General features: G+C 49.1%; 1 protein-coding gene across 3 annotated transcripts in view; it reads left to right on the top strand.

The window, feature by feature from the left end:
• The window catches only part of Whd (carnitine O-palmitoyltransferase whd), a 28,528-nt gene extending 25,941 nt beyond the window's left edge, over positions 1 to 2,587 (top strand). For all 3 annotated transcript variants that reach the window (XM_077674354.1, XM_077674353.1, XM_077674352.1), the window contains exon 11: positions 2,348 to 2,587. In XM_077674354.1, coding sequence (XP_077530480.1) covers positions 2,348 to 2,413 — 66 coding nt within the window. In that variant the 3' untranslated portion in view covers positions 2,414 to 2,587. The remainder of the gene's footprint in view (positions 1 to 2,347) is intronic.
• The last annotated feature ends 17,362 nt before the right edge of the window (positions 2,588 to 19,949 follow it).

Genomic DNA, 19,949 nt, shown 5'->3' with positions numbered 1-19,949 from the left:
ACCAACAAAAGTCTTTTGCTTGCCTAAGCTACACCTGGAACACGCTGGATTAATTTCGAAAACGTGGAGATCTTTGACTGATGAGAGCACTTCAACGCATGGGCATATTTTTTTGTTTTTCTTCCGTCAGGAGAATGGCCGCCACGGCTGTATTTGAACCCGCATTACAGTGTACTTAGAAGAGAGAGGTGTGTCGTCCGGGGCCGATTTAACTGGGTTCCTTTTTGCGATGAAAATTTCTGCTGATGAACTCCTGTTGTCTGCAGCGCTCCTGGTGGCCACTGCTTATTACCAATTTGTTTCGGAAGCTTTGTTTGTTAAATTAATTTTTATTTATAGCCCTAAACAGCCTCATTTGTTTATTTTATGGCATAAAGTTTTGTAAAACCTGTCAAATAACTGCTTAGTCTGATATAAAAACTTTGAAGTGGGGCTGACTGTAACAGGAGTTCTCTGGGGACTGCCTGCGCTCCATGCAATTTTTTCATCGCAAAAGGGACCCGTGTTCTCTATTGTTTTTTTTTTTTTTCTCCTCCGGACAACACACCGTACCGTCTAGTATGTACTCTGTATCCGCATCCTTGGCCTCAGCAGCACAGCGGCTTAACCACTGAGCCACCATGACAGGTTTAATTGATGCCATTTAGGTACTGGCTGGTGACCGCACAAGAATACTCTAAGGCACTCCACTTTGACTTCATGCCCCTGTGGAATTTTGCATCGGTAGATGCTTAGTTGGCACTTTGGGAATGGATGCCGCATGCCGCAGGGCACAGTCAAATCTGGTGGTCTTCGAGGAGAGGGCAGAGTCGTAGTCGCTATGCCCGCAAATGGATTGAACTCACGGCACTGCCATGTTGCAGTTGATCTGAACCATGGCGCGAGAAGCAGACCCCTCAAGATATTTGCTATGCAGCCTTGGTTGTACGGAAATGTTGCCAAGTACCTTCGGGGGTGGCGCCATGGCTGATGGGTAGCGATACTTGGAAGGGTGATGCAAGTTCAATTCCTCTGTGCAGCGGCTGTTTCTGATGGTGCAAAACAAAATCGCCTATGTGTACAAGACCTCAGTGTGTATTCACCCAAGCTGGTCTAAGTTAGTCTCTAGCTCACCATTACTGTATGCTCTTTGGCAAAGCCACGCCACCTTACTGGAGGAGGATCAACTGCTCTCTAGTACCAGAGTATCAGCCGTTCTAAGCCAGGGTCCATTTATAAGCACGTGGCTCATGCCAATGCTTCTTTCTCTTTTTTAGTGCGCAAGCACTCTGGCAGCCGCTACTGTGGTTTGGCTGCGCTGTAATCGAGTGAGCGAAGACAGACAGAAAATGGCGGAGGAAAGTGGGGTGCCATTGTGAGGGTGAGGGCAGTATGCTGAGCCAATGAGATGCTTGTTGGAGCGTCTGGTGAAAGGGTGAGGGGGAGGGCGGCACGCACTCCAGGAGCGTCTGGCGGGGGAGCGCACAGCGTAGCGCTCCCCCGCCAGACACTCCTCTCTTCGGCACTCATCCGAACTACATGAAATTTGTGTTGGAGGCTCAAACATGATGTGCAACAACATACTCTGAGGCAGCGCGCACTACTCTGCCGTTATCTCGCAGCGGAGCGCTGCGAGATAACGGCAGGGTAGTGCGCGCCGCCGGGCGTTTGCTGATCACGCGATCACTTCCTAAAACGCAGCAGATATGCACCGTGACCGAGGAGAGTGCAGTTTGCGCTGCGCACAAATTTCACATTATGCAGTAGTACAGTTAAACCTTGTTACAAAAGACACTCAAGGGACCCGGGAATCCTGTCTCTTGTAACCAAGGTCTCTTGTATGCAATGTTGCTAACATGGCGAACATAAAAAAAACCGACCAAACCGTTTTCACTCCAATGTCTCTTATAACCAAGTGTCTCTTGTAACGAGGATTTACTGTATAGTAATTGTCAGTGGGTTTTTAATTGAACTTTCGGACATACGACATGAAATATTGCTCTTCAAAAATTATCGGAATCACATAGTGGGGCTTCAACAGCTTTCCCTGTGGGTTTTGTCACCTTGAGATGATTTTGTGTGTTCAAAATATTATGGACGAAGAAGAGGCAGGTATTACCAGCTGCCCTCTTCAACAGTGTAGAAGCCTTTCTTTTTTATTGCTGGTCATTCTCTCATTGAGCACAACCGGGAAATTGGGAGAGTTCATTTTTTTCAAAGTCGTTCTCTCGTACGTCTCATTGATGTTGAGCACGTTTGCTCGCTTTCAACTTTATTTGCAAAACAGTTGGTTTGCATTGCACGGTGGTGCTTCTCGAGTTTCTAAACACTCCCACATGACGACGTTCCTTTTGTACGTGATGCGCAGGACTCTGTGCGGTTCGCCCACCACATCGAGCAGTCGCTGAAGGACATGAGGGCGCTCTTTGAGTGAAGGAGCGATCGCGCATACTACTGGAGAGCGGAGTCCCAGTGGGGGCGGGTGCCTGGCCTCCTTCCGACCCAGGGTGGTTCGGCTCAGGAAGCCCCGTTTTTTCCCTCCAGCCCTATCAATGCAACTGCGGCGGACAAGTGTTTGCACGCAGCAACCCTTTTTAACTCGCGAGTTTTACTAAAGAGAGAGAAAGTGCTCACAGACTAGCGGTGGACTGAGAAGCTTTAACACGCGTGCTGGCTGCACGCTCCATGGTTGTGTGTTGAGAGAGAGTGGTATGGATATTGATGTGTGGACTTTGCTGCCAACAGGCCTCCCCCTCCTCAGCTTTTAGTTATTTGCCTCCTCCGATGATGGGGGCAGTGGTTTCGAGCAAGAATTTGTCGTTGCGGCATGGGGGGTAGCGGAGCAATACATTGTTGGGTGTGTTCGCGGCATGCCTGTTTCTCTTCAATGCAGTTTTTATTTTTTTGTTGTTGTGGGAGACGAGGGGGGGGGGGGGGGGGGAGAGCAGAAATAAAGGAGTAACAAAAGTAAACCGTTTCGGTTAATTGTGTCTTTTGCCTTCTCAACATTTTCTCGCAAGGTACCAACTTTTGTGCAGGTATCAATGTTTAGTTGTGCTCTTACGGTGTGCAATTGTATTTGGTGTGGGTGCCCTCTCTCCCTGCGAGGGTGTCTGTTTCTGGCCGTCTGCTAGACTGCACCGGAGTTAGTCAGTATAGGAGGCTGCACAACTCCCCTGGAGCCACTGCATCAAAAAGCGGTCCATAGTTCTCCCCTGTTCTGATTGTAAACCATTGGAAAAGTAGGTTGGCATGCCATCTGCCGACAGAAAAATGAAGTAATACTCGGCTGCTCGTGGCTGCTCGTCCGTTAGCCGTAAACAAAATGCCATAAACATTACTAAGCATTACATACTAATTGTATGAAAGTTTTGTTGAGTCGGATGTCGCGTCAACAAACTTGCTCTTTGTTTACAACGTAAAGGGTAGCTTGCACGGCCCACAATGTACGTCTTAAAAGGTGTTCTTACTGCGGTTGAGTTGGACAACCAGGGTCAGCTACTGCAACACGTGCTATTGCTCTGAAATGGGGTCTAACTTCATTGTTTGTAACAAGACAACACTACAGGATGAACAATGTGTCGACTGGGCAGTGTGGGAAGAGCCTCACACGCTGTCTGTCTATAACCTGATAGCAAGCAGCTGCAAGGCCTCGTTCTACCTACAGAATGTGGCCTGCACTGGTGTTGACACAGCAAACTGTCTTGTGTGGTGTGCTCGTTGGCCAACTCAGCAGTGGGGGCTGGTGTCGGCTCCAGCACTGACTGCGAAGACTGGTTGATAGATAGCGGGAATTTTCATTCCGGTAGTCGCAATACTTGCACAGTGTTGTCTACAACAGAGCAGCAAATGCCTGCTGAGGTCTGCTGAACAAAGTTTTCCCCATAATTCGAGGCCGCTGAGGCCAACGTAGCACTTCAAAACAGGTGCTGAGAATGTCGTGTAAAAGCATTTTGCGCAGGTCAGCAAAGAAAACTAAGCGGTGGTTATTGTCGGCAACTTGAATGTCAATGTTGCAAAACCCAACAAACTGGTTCTTGCCCTTCATCAGGGACGACGTGGCCCTCCTGGATGTACCCCATCAACTCATCCTACACGTACATTACGCGCTTTACACTGATGACGTCAACGTGTGGACAGACACTGACTTCCCCGAAAACTATGAAGTTAACAGTTATGCCTCATCATTCGGGCTTCAATGCTCACCCCAAAAATCGGAACTCGTCATTGTTCGTAAACATCCCCCTGCTTTTCACACGGAACCAGTCTGTACCACCTCAACGACGATACCATACAACCCACCTCCTCGCTTCAAATTTCAGCCCTTGCCATCCAGGCCAACACACGTAATTAAACGAAAGTCTCGAAGGCGTTTCACCAGGTCTCCAACATGCTTCGACGTGCTTCTTGTCGCAGGGGATGGAAGGAGGATCTCGTCCAACTAAAGTCTCGCCTTACCTGACTCTTAAAGTCGCGCCTTACCTGGTCGCCGTGGCCTAAAAATTAAAAAAGAAAAAGCTGTTCATGTGCAACCATGGGATGCACGCTGACTTTTTTTTACCTAGTGTATGAATGAATGTATTTGTTGTTACAGACTATGGAAAGGAAAGTCCACCTGCAGCCGTACTTTGTCTCACATAAGTGTGTATACCGGAACGCCTGCTGGTGGGGGGCGTGGCGAGGAAAACAGCAAGGCAGGAAAGGGAGAAGAAAGAGTAAGAGAGGAAACATATATAGGTATATACGGGGCTATGCACTAAAAAAAAAAAAAATCCTCCGTCGCATGCCCCCGCGCGAGGGACACGTGTAAATGCAGAGCATAGTGGGGTTGAAGCGCGCGTCGGCACCCGGCCCAAAAGTCCCGTTGACGTTGCCCGACGGCTTCCGCGACGGCGGGTTCCGGGACGGCGGCGGCCTCCAGACGACGACGCTTGCTCGCCGCCGCCTCTCGTTGCCGTACGGCCGGGTCCGCGGCCCGACGCTGACGTTTCGAAGCTGTGTCTTGCTCTCGACTCGAAGGGTCCGCCTCTCGACGGTGACGCCTGGCCGCTGCTGCTCGGGATCCGCTTGTCGACGTTGACGCCTGGCCGCGGTTTCGCGTGCACGAAGTTCGGGGTCGGCAGCGCGCTTACGACGTTTGCGCTCGGCGTCGGCAGCCCGCCGCCTCGCCGCCTTGTCTTCTGCCGCCGTCGACGATGGTACGACGTCTTGAACTGGTGCTTCGGCGCTGATGTTGGATTGCGTCGAGGTACTAGTTGAAGGTCTTGCTTCCATCGCTTATTATGAACTGCGACCGCCGACGAGCGCAAGAGAACACGCGAGGAGCAGCGGAGAGCAGGCGAGGAGGAGTGGGGGAGAGGGCGCTTATCAACTGCGACCGCCGACGAACGCAAGAGAACACGCGAGGATCAGCGGAGAGCAGGCGAGGAGGAGTGGGGGAGAGGGCGCACCTGGAACGGCTGTTGCGGACGCCGAGGCACGCCAACGCCGACAATGCCGGGTGACATCGTGAGTTAACAAAATGCTCTGCATTTAAAAATAAACTAACATAACAAAACAAGCAAAAAAAAAAAAAACATGGCCACAGTCCAGTTCTTCTGACTAAATTCCCTACAAATGCAACTGCTTAAGTACCTTCCGCAAGATGTTCGGCGCCTTTCCGACTGGACAAGCCCGGTGCAGATCATCGATACACGGTGGAGGATGCTCTCTGTTGGAGTTTGCTCGCTCCACAGGTTCTGACCGTCCCAATTAACAACTCCCCTCTTACCTTTTCCCGCGCAGGCCACCGTGTCACCCTTTCCTACAAAAACGTTTGATTGGTTGATTGATTAAATTACGAAAGCCATGATAAAACACCGGATACACTGACGCCGAAATGTGCGAAAGAACAGCGGAAGCAACCTACGCAGTGCACTACCCTGGCAATCTTCGTGCCTGCATGACCCTCCCCCACACACAGGAATGGAAGAAGGGAACAGTGGGGCTATCCTGGCAATCCAACTGGGGAAACTATCACATACAAGCCCAAACATCATTAGAGGCTCTCATTACAGCAGTTCAAGAATCATTACAGGAGGATTCTTAGACGAATTCGGAAAGATCATCCCATCCACAATGAAAGAAGTTTAAAATACATTGACACATTGACACGAGGGTCTCGAACGAATTGTAGTTGCTGACCAAGAAGCACGCCAATTCACATGCCGTGCTCCTTGCAACCACGACTACCACACTCCCGGAAAAATATAAAAAAGTGTGGGCCACCTCCCCATGAAATGCAAAAAGGGCTATCGTAAATCTAAAAGACATCTACACAAGACGATTCGAACTGCTTAGAGACATCTTGGCAAAGAAGTTATTTATAAAAGCCGTCATGAAGAAGTCTTGTAGCTGTGCTAACGCAACGCTTATAGCCGTCTATCTGGCTGCTTGCAGGACATCTACAGGACTTCTTGTAGGATGTCTCAGCACCTTCTTGTTGACGTCTATACAACTTCTTTTCAAGTAGTTTTAAGACCTTTTCAAGAGGTTTCAGGAATTACGTTATCCACGTTTACTCAGGGGTTCCTTCGTGGCACCCACTAAATTCTTTCTCTGTACACACAGGCTAGCCTGAAATATCGCTACGAGCTGTCCCCACAACTGACGCACCCAGCAGCTGCTTTTGGAACACCGACTCGACTGCCCGCTGTTCTCCGAATAAATATCTTTGCTTAAACTGGCACGCAGTTTAAAAGATACTTAATCGGAGAAGGGCTGGTCATTGCCGAGTGTTACTGTTGACAGCTGGCAGCAACATCCACAACCGGCCTGTGTGAACAAAGAAAGCATCAAGCGGGCAGCACAACTGAAGGTGATGTTAGCACAACATAAATAGGGGGTATTCGCATAAACTCTTAAGAATAGAGTTGCTTGATGCCAGCTAGGTCTCATTTCACATGTTTTGTGTCCTGCGTACAAAATGATAAAATCAACCTGTAATCTTTTGAAAACCAAGCTTTATTTGTAGTGCAACATTAGGTATATGCATTGAAGTAGAAGGAATTACAGGAGAAAGCTCTCACAAAAAAAGGTAACCGTCAACCCGCTATATACTTATAAGCAGGGATGATAGCTTCATGTGGCAGTCATCAGCAGTCTGGCTTGTTCCCATGAAGCTGAGTGTCCTTACTTCTTGCCTCCAGCCGTGTTGCCCGTGCCAGCAGGATGCCTGGGTAGAACACAAGGCACTGTGTCACTTACAATGTGTACCAGTAGTGAGCAGTGAAAGGTATCAGACAGACAGCTACTTATTAAATTTCGTTGATGCGAAAGCAAGCTAGACAAATGGTTCGTTGGGGCGAGGACTGTGTTGCACTGACTTCTCTGGCTAACTGATGGGGAATTGGAAATTTTTCGTCGAAACGGAAATTTCGTTGAAGCGGAGTTCATTGTAGTGGGGTTCTACTGTATTATTGATGGGTATAGGTGCCAGAAAGCAAGTATAAGAATTAAGGCTGAAGTAATTTATATCCTTTACCAAAATGAATGAATTTCCAGGAAGGCAGAAAGGAATGTGCACCAGCAGCTGTAAATTGTCACACCTAGGGATGGACACCAGTATGTCCACTCGTGTGGGGAGTGGGGGAGGGCATGACAGGCAGGTAGAGAGGAGACAAAGGCACGAGGGGGTATTATGTTTTACGCGCCGACGCTACACAAGGCGATGAGGTGCGCCATAGTGGAGGGCCCCAGATTAACATTTTGACCACCTGCACGGGATCTCGAGCACAAGGGCGTTTTTGCTTTCGACCTCCATCAGAAAAGCGGCCGCCACAATTGAGAAGCGAACCTGCGACCTCAGGCTCAGCTGAACGCCTTAGCCACTAACGGCGGGTTGTAGGGTATTAAAAGGACACCGAAGTGAATTTGTCAAGCTCCTGTCTTTTTTATTTGAACTGCGTATAATGGCTCAAATAAACACACTTTTCATCGTTTATCCTGTCGATAAGGCGGTATTTATTTTACGAGGCCTGAAAGGGGAAAAACTGCCATGCGCGGTCTTAGGCAGCCACAGCAACTAAAGCAGTGACGTTCATACAAGTTACTACGTAATTGGACAATGTCCAAGATTAGAATTCACACCAGTTTGTTTCGGTTCTGTAAAATACCGTATTTACTCGCATAATTTGCACACCCTTAAGTTTTGCTAGGTTTACAGAAACGACAAAGTTTTGCCAGATTTACAGAAACAGCGCCAAAATTGTGAATTTAGTATACGTCGAATCCCGCTACAACGAAATTGATGGGACGTGCGAAAAATTTCGTTGAAGCGAAAATTCGTTGAGGCGAAATCTGCCCCAACACACCACGGAAAGGCCAGAAAAATAGCCCCGTACGTTTCCGCAACATTGGCAGCATAATACAATGTTTAGAAAAAGGAGTGATGCGCAAGAACTCATGTTTATTTGGATAACAAACATACCAATGGTTATCTGTTTTTTCACCACCCAAAGAACGCGTTACGGAGGGGGGTGAAGATATGCAGGCGCAAAACGTATCACTGTACAACAAGGCGTGCCCACCGAGCTGATTACTTGCAGATAACTGCTAGGCAGTCCGAAGCCCCCCTCTCGCTTGTGGCAGGAGCAGTGCCATTATCTTATCCTCCGACAGGGCACGGCAGCTACTGACCTTGGCAGGCAAGACGCGCGCACTTGCATTTAACATGACCGCGCGCCTGCGACTAAGATAGGATGACTAGGCTTCAAGACCAAACGCGCAAACATGATTTTCGCTCTTGGCTATGAAGAATGGTAGAAGGAAAACGGCAACGACAGCTGCTCACAACGCATACATGACGGCACCGCGCCAGCAGCGGAGCACATTCATGCAATTTCAACTGGATACGGATTGGCTGTAGCTCTGGGGCTCCGCCTTGGCGAAGCGGGCCTGCGCCTCGTGTAAAGACGGCCAGCCACATCGTTATCACCATCAAGCAATGGCGTGCGCCTATGAGTTATTTTCTGTTTTGTTTTGGGTGGCGGTGTGGTCGCAACGCGCATGTTTTCGGTGAAACTAAGCGTCCTGAATGTATAAAAAGTTACAGATAGCTGGCGCTATGCTTATTTTATTGTAAAATAATTGTTCGAACCCAGCCCAAATCATCTAAAATTTCGTTGAAGCGAAAGCAAGCCAGACAAATGGTTCGTTGTGGCGAGGACTTTGTTGCATTGACTTCTATGGCTAGCTGACGGGGAATTGGAAATATTTCGTTGAAGCGGAAATTTCGTTGAAGCGGCATTCGTTGTAGCGGGGTTCGACTGCAGGAAATACCGCCCAAAAACAAATAAACCACTTAGTGCTATGGGATTTAAGCTTGCGAATTGCATAACAATATACCTAGTGCTCCAGATCACTCCGCCATAAGCCAGTGTTGGCAAGGGCATAAGTATAATGTATATAATGTATACCCAGTTCACATTTTTATCTAGGTTCGGCATTCCAAGCAGCCCAGACGACTATTTCTTGAATAGCGCTTCTGCAGTAAGCAACCCTCAAATTTTCACAAATACCTCACCTTTAGTGACTGCATTCCTTTAGCAGAAAAGCGTTCATAGATGTGTGATCGTGCTGGTGACTGCTGTGCTAGTTCACCCAGCACAAAAAAGCGCTTCATGCACCCTGATTTTTCCCTGTATGGTAAGTTTCAGTTGACCTTATTTTCTTAGTACCTATATTAAGTAGAATAGAATGCAAGCTTGGGCTAGTTGGTACATTCCGAAAAAGAAAACTGCGATTAAAACGAGGACACAAGAGAAGACGACTAGACACAGGGCGCAGACTAGCAAGTGATTTTTTATTTGAGTGAAAAACACATCACGGAGGAAACTGCTATCTACCCATGTGCGATAACCTAGGGCACAGGACTAAGATGAACAACCAAATCACACCCAAAAGTCCAGTCACGAAACGCAATCTCGGTGCTTAGTAGAGACACCGACGGTGAACTGACGCAATCTTCGCCTTTTTTTCAGAATCGCGTACTGCAAAAATCTCCCTCCTGCGCGCACCCCTGTAATGCTTTGTAAATTTGTGTGCTTCGAGGCGTGGCGCACAGCCTTTGCAGTTCTTTACAGTGGGTGGCCAAGTTGCTGCCGGTAAAAGTGCGGAGGCTGTCGGCGTGTACCCTCAGTCGATCATTAATGCATTGGCCCGTTTAGCCAATGTGCGATCATCCACTGGACAAGGGGGTTTCGTAGACGACGCATGCTTGACAGTTAAAAAAGCGCTTCTCATGTCTTTTCCAGCACCCCGCATGTCTATTTTCTTCGGTGTTTACACGCTTACACAACTTGTGTAGCTTGTTAGGTGCCGAAAAAACAACACTAACCCCCACCGTTTCCCTAGCTTTCTTGATCCTGTGCCCAACATTATGGACGTAAGGTAAAACGGCCATCTTGTCGCCCTTGCCCCGTTCGCACGTCGTCTTCTTGGTGCGTGACTCGACAAGAATAAGCTTCTTGCCAACTGCCAAGATAAGGTCGCAAGGAAACCCTGCTTCCTTCAGTCGCTCCACCTGTGAACAGAAACTCGCCTCAGCTTGGTGTGTGCACGAGCGATGCAGCGCATTCCCGAGAGCTGACGTGAACTGAAGCAGTCTACAACGCCAAAGAAGGCATAGGGGAATGGTTAGACTATTTTTTACCGTTTGTAACGTTCCCATTGGACCACAGATATCCGTAGGACGTCCGTTTTACGGCCGAACGTCCAAGTCCCGCGCTCGACGTCTGGTGGACATACTTCGGATGTATTTTTCTGGGAAACGTGAACGTCCGTACAATTTGGTCCGACGGACGTCCGAGCTACGTTTGTGCATGGACGATTACTATGGTCCCATCAATAACGTCCGCTGGACGCCTATCGTACGTCTGTATGGTTGAAGCAATATTCCTCGATCATGTTTTTAACTTATCGTAATTAGCCTCGCGTTAATTATGTTATCCATATTCTTGCTGCCTGCAGCGGGAGGCAAACAATTTGTAAGCTCAGGAAACAATTGCAATATCTGTAACCTGCTGTAACCCTCGCGCTTTTCTGGCTCGCGCACAAGTAACTCGTTGCGGGCTGAACGAATTCAAAAAAAGAACGACAGCAGATCTCGTAAAGTTTTATAAAAACAGTTGGGTTGCTATACAATGTTGTATTGTTTGATTTGCTGCTAATTAGGCTAAAAAGTATTTTTTTGTATGACGAAAGTTTTTTTTTCTTTTTTGCGATGCAAAGCCAACACTGGTCAAGACACGTCAAGCCGTACAGCCATAGCCATTCGCTTTTGTGTGCGACAATCTATCGTCACTATCGTCACTATGTGTCACTATCGTCACTATGTGTCACTATCGTGTGCGAGTTGTGAAGCGCCAACGAACTTCGATTATCTTAGAGAAAGAAACCCTGCTGCTTTCTTCTGACGTCTTTTTGCGTCCTCAACGAAAGGTAAGACATTTTTATAAGTGCCGGTGAGTGGGGAGAGGGCGAGGAAATTGTCTTTAGCTTTCCGTGTACTGCAAACGCCGTACCAGCCGCACGTTGTGCCGAAGTTAGGCATGACTGGATTAGAGCGTTTTGAATGACAGTGTAAAAACGCGCTCAGGGAATCACCTTTTCTTCGCAAACATAGGCGTGACAAGTGAGTTATACCGTTTCCTTAAAGCTATCAGCAGTACGTGCACGTACTCTCGTTGAAAGAAAGTCGAGCATGCCCGCGTTCGCATTCAGCCCGGCGCTACCTACGACGGGGTGTGCGCAGTGGCTACTTTTACGTTCACTCAGGTTTACGGAAAGGGTTGTAGCAATTTTTACTGTGTGAGCTCGGTGCAGAGATGCATTATGCATTGGCCTTGAGGTGAAATGTAGGCACGTGTCACGAAACGTGTAGGAAGCTGTACGGTGAGTTTTAGGTATGGGGGTGATTTCACGACCCCAGAGGGGACGCGGCCGTAGTGTTTACGCCGAGGTGCCCTTTAGTGTGGCTCATGCCGGCGAACGCGGTGAAGTAAACGCATTTTGCTGACGCGAGCATGGAGCGTGTACTAATATATTTGCCGTGCTTGCTTATGCACTTGTAGACGCACGTATCAATACCCGCCGCTGTGTCGGTGCTTAAGCCGTAGTGCTGCCGAGCCCAAGGACACGGGTTCAATTTTCGGCCTTGGCGGCCGCTTTTCTGATGGAGGCGAAAAGAGAAAACGCCCGTGTGTACGACATTTATCCGCACGTTAAAGATAACCAGGTGGTCAAAATTCATCCGGCGCCCTCCACTATGGCGCGCACATCTCATATTGATAGACGCCGTCAAAGCGCGTAGGTGAAAAGCATGCATCGTATCGAAACGCACTCCACTGACTCTGCGAAGCTTGGAGTTGGGCTACTTGGTGATTAAAAATATTGAAATATGGGGGGAGGGGGGAGGCATTTAGCCTGGCCAATCAGGCTTTCGGTGCGCGAAGTTACGTCCCTCCGCAGCTGCCAGTCACCGTGTGAATGTATTGTGTATAAAGGCCCATTCACACTTGCGACAGGAGCAACAAAAGTGTGCTGATTTCTTTTCTTGTTGCTGTGATGAAAATTGCTCGCATCTGCATTAGCTGTAGATTCGCGCCAACCAAAATAGTTCAAAAGCAGGCTAAAATTCTTTTTGTGTGTCTAATTATGTAGCCATATATAGGACTAAATAAACCATGAAGTTTGAATTTACAGGTATTTGACTTGTTCTGTCGGGTGGCTCCAAAAAGAAACCTGTAATTGTTGCTTTTGGTTTTGCAGGTGCTGACCGAAGAGTTGGGGAAAGTTTGAGCCGAGATGTTCCTGGCATGAAGCGTGATGGAAGCATGAAAGGTTGTACTTACATTGGAGGTTATAAAGCGTTAAATAAAAAAATTTTCAAGCTTTGCGACATTGTCTCATCTGTTTTGCCTGCCATATTTTGCAACATGTAATCTATTTCATTCAGTATATTTGTTTTCAGCAGCCTGCTTAACTGTTCAATACTTCACTTTTTCAAGCTAACTTGTTGTTCTTCAGCGTGCATTGCTGGAAGTTCTGTCTTTAGCAATTTAATGGAAATATCCCAAACATACTCGGTATAGATTCATAAAGCTTAATAGTGTAGGTTTCAGTTTTCTAGTAAACTTGAGAACCTGTACTTGCTGTAAATTTCAGTGCTTTATTGATAACATGCCTTGAAGTACTGCTCCAGCTTTAAGAATACTCAATACAAAAGCCCCTTCTGTAGCTGGTTTTGGCAAAACCGTAATTATAAATGCTTGTACCACACAATGTGTGGACTCACAACTCCACACCCTATTCATATTTTTCTTGGCAAGAGTGGGAGCAGTGATGCTCGCAGTAGCATAATACCGTGGAAAGTTGCGAGCTTATTATCGTAACCGCTTCCATGTGTACACTGTCGGTTGTCATGTTGAAGCATCCTGTTCACCGAGGTGGTAACTGCCTACTACAACTTATTCATATTTATATATGTTGGCACAACTGCCCGCAGTGTATGCATAGTCCTTATTGAAAAGTCATGACGATAAGCTTGCAACGTTCCACTGTATTATGCTTCTGTAACATCACTGTTCGCACTCTAGGCAAGAGAAATATGAATAGGTTGTGGAGTTGTCTGACCACAGAGTGCATGGGGCAAGCATTTATAATTAGGGTTGTGCCAAAACAAGCTACAGAAGAGGCTTTTGTATCAAGTATTCGTAAAGCTGGAGTGGTGTTTCAAGGCATGTTATCAACAAAGCACTGAGGTTTACAGCGAGTACAGGTTCTCCCCGATTCGAGAAATTTAGGATTAGAAGCGGACGTCCAGTGGACATCCAATATCCGCATTTTGTTATCCCCTGGACGTCCCTGTACATTTCGGTTTGGAAATGTCCAATTTTGAACATCCGCCGGATATCGGAAAATCCGGCTGGGACGTCTGTCGGACGTTCGTAGGATGACCAATTCCTTTGCATCGGACCATCCCACGGACGTCTGTAAAACGTCCGCTGGCTTTCTGCGGATGTCTGACGGACGTCCAAATGTCCGACACCGGACGTCCAACGGATGTTCGATGGACGTCTGTGGTCCACTGGGTTACATTATTTTTTCCATTTCTTTCTGTATTTCCTAACGAGCACCTCATTTCCAAACCCTATATATATATATATATATATATATATATATATATATATATATATATATATATATATATATATATATATATATATATATATATAAATATATATATATTTGTGTGTGTGTGTGTGTGTGTGTGTGTGTGTTGTTGCGTCTTGTAGCGAGTTGTAGCGACCGCAGTCTGCTGGTAGCGGCGCCGGTCGCCGTCGCTTCGTCGAGCCAGGACTAGGGGAGAGCTTAGAGCAAACTCAACGGGTTTATTTACATTTTTACAGTGAGTTGTCGAGATGAAGACAGAAGACAGCTCTTGGCGGGCCGCAGCACGCCCTTTTTGTTGACCCCCGATCCCTAGTTCCCTAGGTTGGGGATCCCCATACAAAACAATGCGGACCAATGGTGATGTGTAAGTTCCTCGCTGTGAAGCACCGCCCTCGGGTAGGGACACGCCTTTCAGGTATGTCGGCAGATGCACAGCACACGCACACACACACACCCTTGCCACTCGTCAGGACCCGCGCGGCGCCGCGTATTCTTTTGGTGTCTGCCGCGCGCTGCGTTCCCAGGGAGCCTAACAGCACAGATTAACAAGGTTCGTGGAATCACTCCGGGAAGGGTTAATGGCTTGACCATTGCCACTGCCTTCTTCGCTGTGCTGCCGCCGCCACGGGGTCCCATTGTCCGGTCGTCGCCGTCTGGGCTTTCACGCGCACACGCGTTCAGTTGCTCAGGCCGGGGGAATACCGGCGGCTCCTTAATCCCTTTTGGGGCGACAACACTCAACGCCGCTCAAAAGCCGCTGTCAATCAGTGGCCGCCGCGGCGACGTGTCGGCCTCCTTTCGTTTCCGTCGACAAGCGGTGGGGTGGTCGACCGGCAGGCGACTGACTCGCGCAAACATGGCGCCAGTGAGTCATAACAGCTCCTCCGCCGACGGGAAGATCTCGGACGTCGTACACGTAGTATCAGCTGCTCGACGGGAGAGATCACAGTAGCAGCATTCTTCCAGCACCATTGAAACCACAAAGACCAACCTCCCCGAACCAGCAAGCGCCGGCAATGAGTTTTCGGCAACCAGGCTGCTCTTTCAAAGGTGCTACAATGCACCTACGCTTTTTTTTTTTACATATGGCAACCACACTAATACTCTTGCTCACAGCTAAAAACTTAGACTGAATTACTTAAAACACTACTCAAAATCACTACAGAAAAACGTTCCTCAACTGAAAACAAAAGAAAGCAAAAGCGAGAAAGCTAAAAGGCTCTGCTTAATGTGTCAACATTGGCGTTGGCGGAACCCTTCTTATACTTCACAGTGAAGTTAAGCTCCTGAAGCGCAAGGCTCCAGCGTAGTAGTCGCGGATTCTTTCCCGACATTTGCGACAGCCACGTCAGTGGGCAGTGGTCAGTGACGAAGACAAAAGAAGTTCCGTAAAGGTAGCAGGCCAATTTTTGGGTGGCCCACACAATGCAGGCACATTCTTTTTCTGACGCACTGTAGGCCTCCTCGCGAACTGAGAGTTTCCTGCTGGCGTATAGCACTGGGTGCTCGTTCCCGTTCTCATCCTCCTGGCAGAGTATTACTCCTAAGCCTCTGTTGCTGGCATCGCACTGCACAATAAAGGGACGATCATAGTTCGGTGCATGCAGTACGGGTGAGCTAACAAGAGCCGCTTTGAGGCCTTGGAATGCACACTCCATTTCCGGGCTCCAAACTACCTTTTCTGGGGCCTTCTTGCGCAGTGCATCCGTTAACGGAGCGGCTACTTCCGAGTACTGAGGAATGTAGCGCTGATAATACCCCGTCAGTCCCAAAAAGGAGCGAATAGCAGTCTTGGTTTCTGGCTGCGGGAATTCGCTAACCGCCTCTACTTTCAACTCGTCAGGTCGCCTCCTGCCCTGCCCTACCACGTGCCCTAGGTACCGTACTTCGGCGCGAGCTAGCTGGCACTTAGCCGGCTTCGCTGTCAGTCCAGCGTGCGTCAAACGTCTGAGGACATCGTTAAGATGGCACAGGTGGTCTTCCCATGTATTAGAGTAAATAGCAATGTCGACTACGTAGGGAGCAGCGTATTCTTCAGCCCCCTGCAGAACTCGGTTCATCAGCCTTATCCCGCACTTCTCCAGGAAGCCCGCAGTCAGAACGCTGCTGAACACTGAACCCTGGTAGCACTGTATCTCCTTAGGTAAGGCCACTCTAGAAAAATAGACAGTAGTGCGTTGACTACTTCTACCGAGCTCTGCTCCTTCATTGGGATCGCCTCTGGAAATTTGGCTGGTGGACAAACAGCGGTAAGCAAATACCGGTAGCCTGATTTTGTCGCTGGGAGTGGTCCCACAACGTCTATTACCAGCCGCCGAGAAGGCTCCGAAATGAGCTGAACAAGCTTAAATGGTGCCTTTCCCTTCTCGTGCGGTTTTCCCACTCTCTGACAGGTTTCACACGCTCTTACGTGGTTCTCAACCTCGGTGAAGCATCCTGGCCAATAAAACTCCGTTAGGAGCCCATCTTTGGTCTTCCGAGTTCCTAAATGCCCCGACCGACCAACTCCGTGACAGAGATTAACAATGTCATGCCGATACTTAGTCGGAACTACAATCTGGTCAAACGCGCGACCTTTTGCATCCCGGTAGTGGCGGTGCAAGATGCCATTTTTTACGGGAAAACTGACATTCTTCCTCGCCACCCCTTCTCTGACTGTGTTCCAAACCTCCTTAAGGCTAGGATCGCTTTTCTGCTGCTCGATGAGCTCGTCTCTTGTCACTTTCTCCCGTACATTGTCTAGTGATTTTGATACAGGCAACACGAGCAGCCCCTCTTCCGATTCCCCTTCAGCTATATCAGCGCTAGTCTCCTCCGACCCCTCTCTCTTTTTTTCAGTAGGCGACGGGATAGTAGACTCCGCTGAGCTGACTCCAGCTGGTGTTGCTGTACTTCCGGTGAAACTCGGTTCTTTCCGCTCTAGTTCGGCCGCTAGCGCGCGTGCTTTAGCTCTTTTCAAGGCTTGGACTGTTCCCTCGTGAAAACTTTTCCCTTGTTCTCCAAGCAGACGGTCGGTCTGATTCGAGAACAAGTAGGAGTACTGCGAGGGCAGCTTGTCTGACACCGCCGCTTCCGTCTCCACTTCTCCGAACGGCCCAGTGATGACTACTCGAGCTACCGGGAGACAAATGCTTCCCTCCTGCAAAACCGGTTTAATCCATGCGCACTTGCCGTTGTAATCTGCTTGTGCCACATAGTCCGGGTGCACCAGATCAATGGTTGCCCCACTGTCTCGTAAGACGCGGCATGGCTTTCCGTTCACTGTTAGGTTAAAAAGGTACGGACTAAGTAGCTCCTCGCTAGTAGCAGAGTCACAAGTATACGAAAGGGCTGGCCTGGGCCTACGACAGCCTATGGCAATGTGACCGACCTCCTTGCATTTGTAGCAGGTAGGTGGTTGCCTAGCGTCAAACGGACTCTTTTTGGGAGAACTCTCCGAAACCTTTCCCTCCTGTTTGTTTTGTGATCCTTGACTACTTGCAGCGAAGTCAGCCTTTTTCTGTGCCGTCATACCTGCGCCAGCCCCCTGCTTCGCCGTCCAAGGTTTTCCTTTATCTCCCGCTTTTGCGGGAGGAACCTCGTCCCTTTCTCCCCGGCGTGACGCGTACTCATCAGCCAAGTCGGCAGCTGCCTGCACTGTTACTACTCCGGCCCTATCTTGGATCCAGAGCTTCATTGGCTCTGAAAGCTTAGAAAAAAACTGTTCGAGAGCCACTACTTCAAGAGCCTTTTCGAAGTTCCCAAAAGCGCTGGCTCCCTTCATCCATTCTACCAAGTTGACCTTCAACTCGTAGGCAAACTCAGAATACGTGCTGCCCTGCTTCTTGCTAAGATTGCGAAACCGCTGCCGGAACGCATCTGACGAAAGTCGGAACCTCTTTAGAAGGCTATCCTTCACTTTGTCATAATCGTCCGCATCCTCCATCGGAAGCCGCGCGATCACATCCGCTGCTTCACATGGCAGCAAACTTAGCAAGTTTCGAGCCCATGTGCTACGGTTAAGCTTCGCTTTTTCACAGGTTCTCTCGAAGTTCACGAGAAAGAGGCCCACATCTTGCCCTACTTTGAAGGGTTGCATTAGCTTAGATAAATCACAAAGATTTTGTCTTCCTGCTACCTCTACTCCTTGAACCTCAGCCATCTTCCTCACTTCCACCTCCAGGCGCAGCCGTTCTACTTCCAGTTCCTTTTGCTTTAGCTGGCACTCCTGTTGCTCACGCCTGTTCTCACGCTCCTGTTCCTGTTGCTTTTGAATCTCGTTCCATGTTTCTGTAATATCTTCACTGCTCAGATTCAATCCCTCGATAGCGTGAACAATTGCGTCTTTCTTCATCCCCGAATCTACTTCTGCTCCTAGCTCCTCCCCCAGAATCAGCAGCTGATTCTTCAACAAACGCTTCCAATCCATGACAGAGAACTAGTGTGGTGCGGCTCACTCTCTACCCAGAAGTTCCGGAAAAAACTGCTTCTGTGGTAGCCTCTACCAGCGAAAAGATTGCACTTCTATCTTATCAGCCTGGCAACCAAAAAACCAAAGCCAGCACTCACCAGTTCACAGCTGTCAGTCTCCATGATCTCGGCGTGTTGTTCATTCTTCGACGTCCAGGCTCAGATCCAACCGCTTGCCATCCAGTTGTTGCGTCTTGTAGCGAGTTGTAGCGACCGCAGTCTGCTGGTAGCGGCGCCGGTCGCCGTCGCTTCGTCGAGCCAGGACTAGGGGAGAGCTTAGAGCAAACTCAACGGGTTTATTTACATTTTTACAGTGAGTTGTCGAGATGAAGACAGAAGACAGCTCTTGGCGGGCCGCAGCACGCCCTTTTTGTTGACCCCAGATCCCTAGTTCCCTAGGTTGGGGATCCCCATACAAAACAATGCGGACCAATGGTGATGTGTAAGTTCCTCGCTGTGAAGCACCGCCCTCGGGTAGGGACACGCCTTTCAGGTATGTCGGCAGATGCACAGCACACGCACACACACACACCCTTGCCACTCGTCAGGACCCGCGCGGCGCCGCGTATTCTTTTGGTGTCTGCCGCGCGCTGCGTTCCCAGGGAGCCTAACAGCACAGATTAACAAGGTTCGTGGAATCACTCCGGGAAGGGTTAATGGCTTGACCATTGCCACTGCCTTCTTCGCTGTGCTGCCGCCGCCACGGGGTCCCATTGTCCGGTCGTCGCCGTCTGGGCTTTCACGCGCACACGCGTTCAGTTGCTCAGGCCGGGGGAATACCGGCGGCTCCTTAATCCCTTTTGGGGCGACAACACTCAACGCCGCTCAAAAGCCGCTGTCAATCAGTGGCCACCGCGGCGACGTGTCGGCCTCCTTTCGTTTCCGTCGACAAGCGGTGGGGTGGTCGACCGGCAGGCGACTGACCCGCGCAAACATGGCGCCAGTGAGTCATAACAGTGTGTGTGTGTGTGTGTGTGTGTGCGTGCGTGTGCGTGCGTGCGTGCGTGTGTGCGTGCGTGCGTGCGCGCGTGTGTGTGTGTGTGTGTGTGTGTGTGTGTGTGTGTGTGTGTGTGTGTGTAGTCCACCCTGTTCTCGCGCCTGTGGGACCGAAAATTCGGTGTGTGTAATGAAAGCTCTGGCATTTGTTTTCAGAGTATGGAAAAATACATTTCAGAAATCCTGGGCCATCTTCGCTAACGTGAAACCTGGGGAGGGGCGAAGCATTCTGTGTAAAAGTGTATTCAAAGATTGCAAGTCTCCCTCTTGCACACAGTGTTCCCGTTCTCTTTCCACACAATATTCCTTTGTAA

This window comes from Haemaphysalis longicornis, unplaced genomic scaffold (assembly GCF_048455015.1).
Source record: "Haemaphysalis longicornis isolate Haplotype H1 unplaced genomic scaffold, Haemaphysalis longicornis Haplotype H1 scaffold_6, whole genome shotgun sequence".
Classification (NCBI taxonomy): Eukaryota; Metazoa; Arthropoda; class Arachnida; order Ixodida; family Ixodidae; genus Haemaphysalis; species Haemaphysalis longicornis.
Note: the sequence above shows the minus strand (reverse complement) of the source record. Positions and strands in the feature narration are given on the sequence as shown.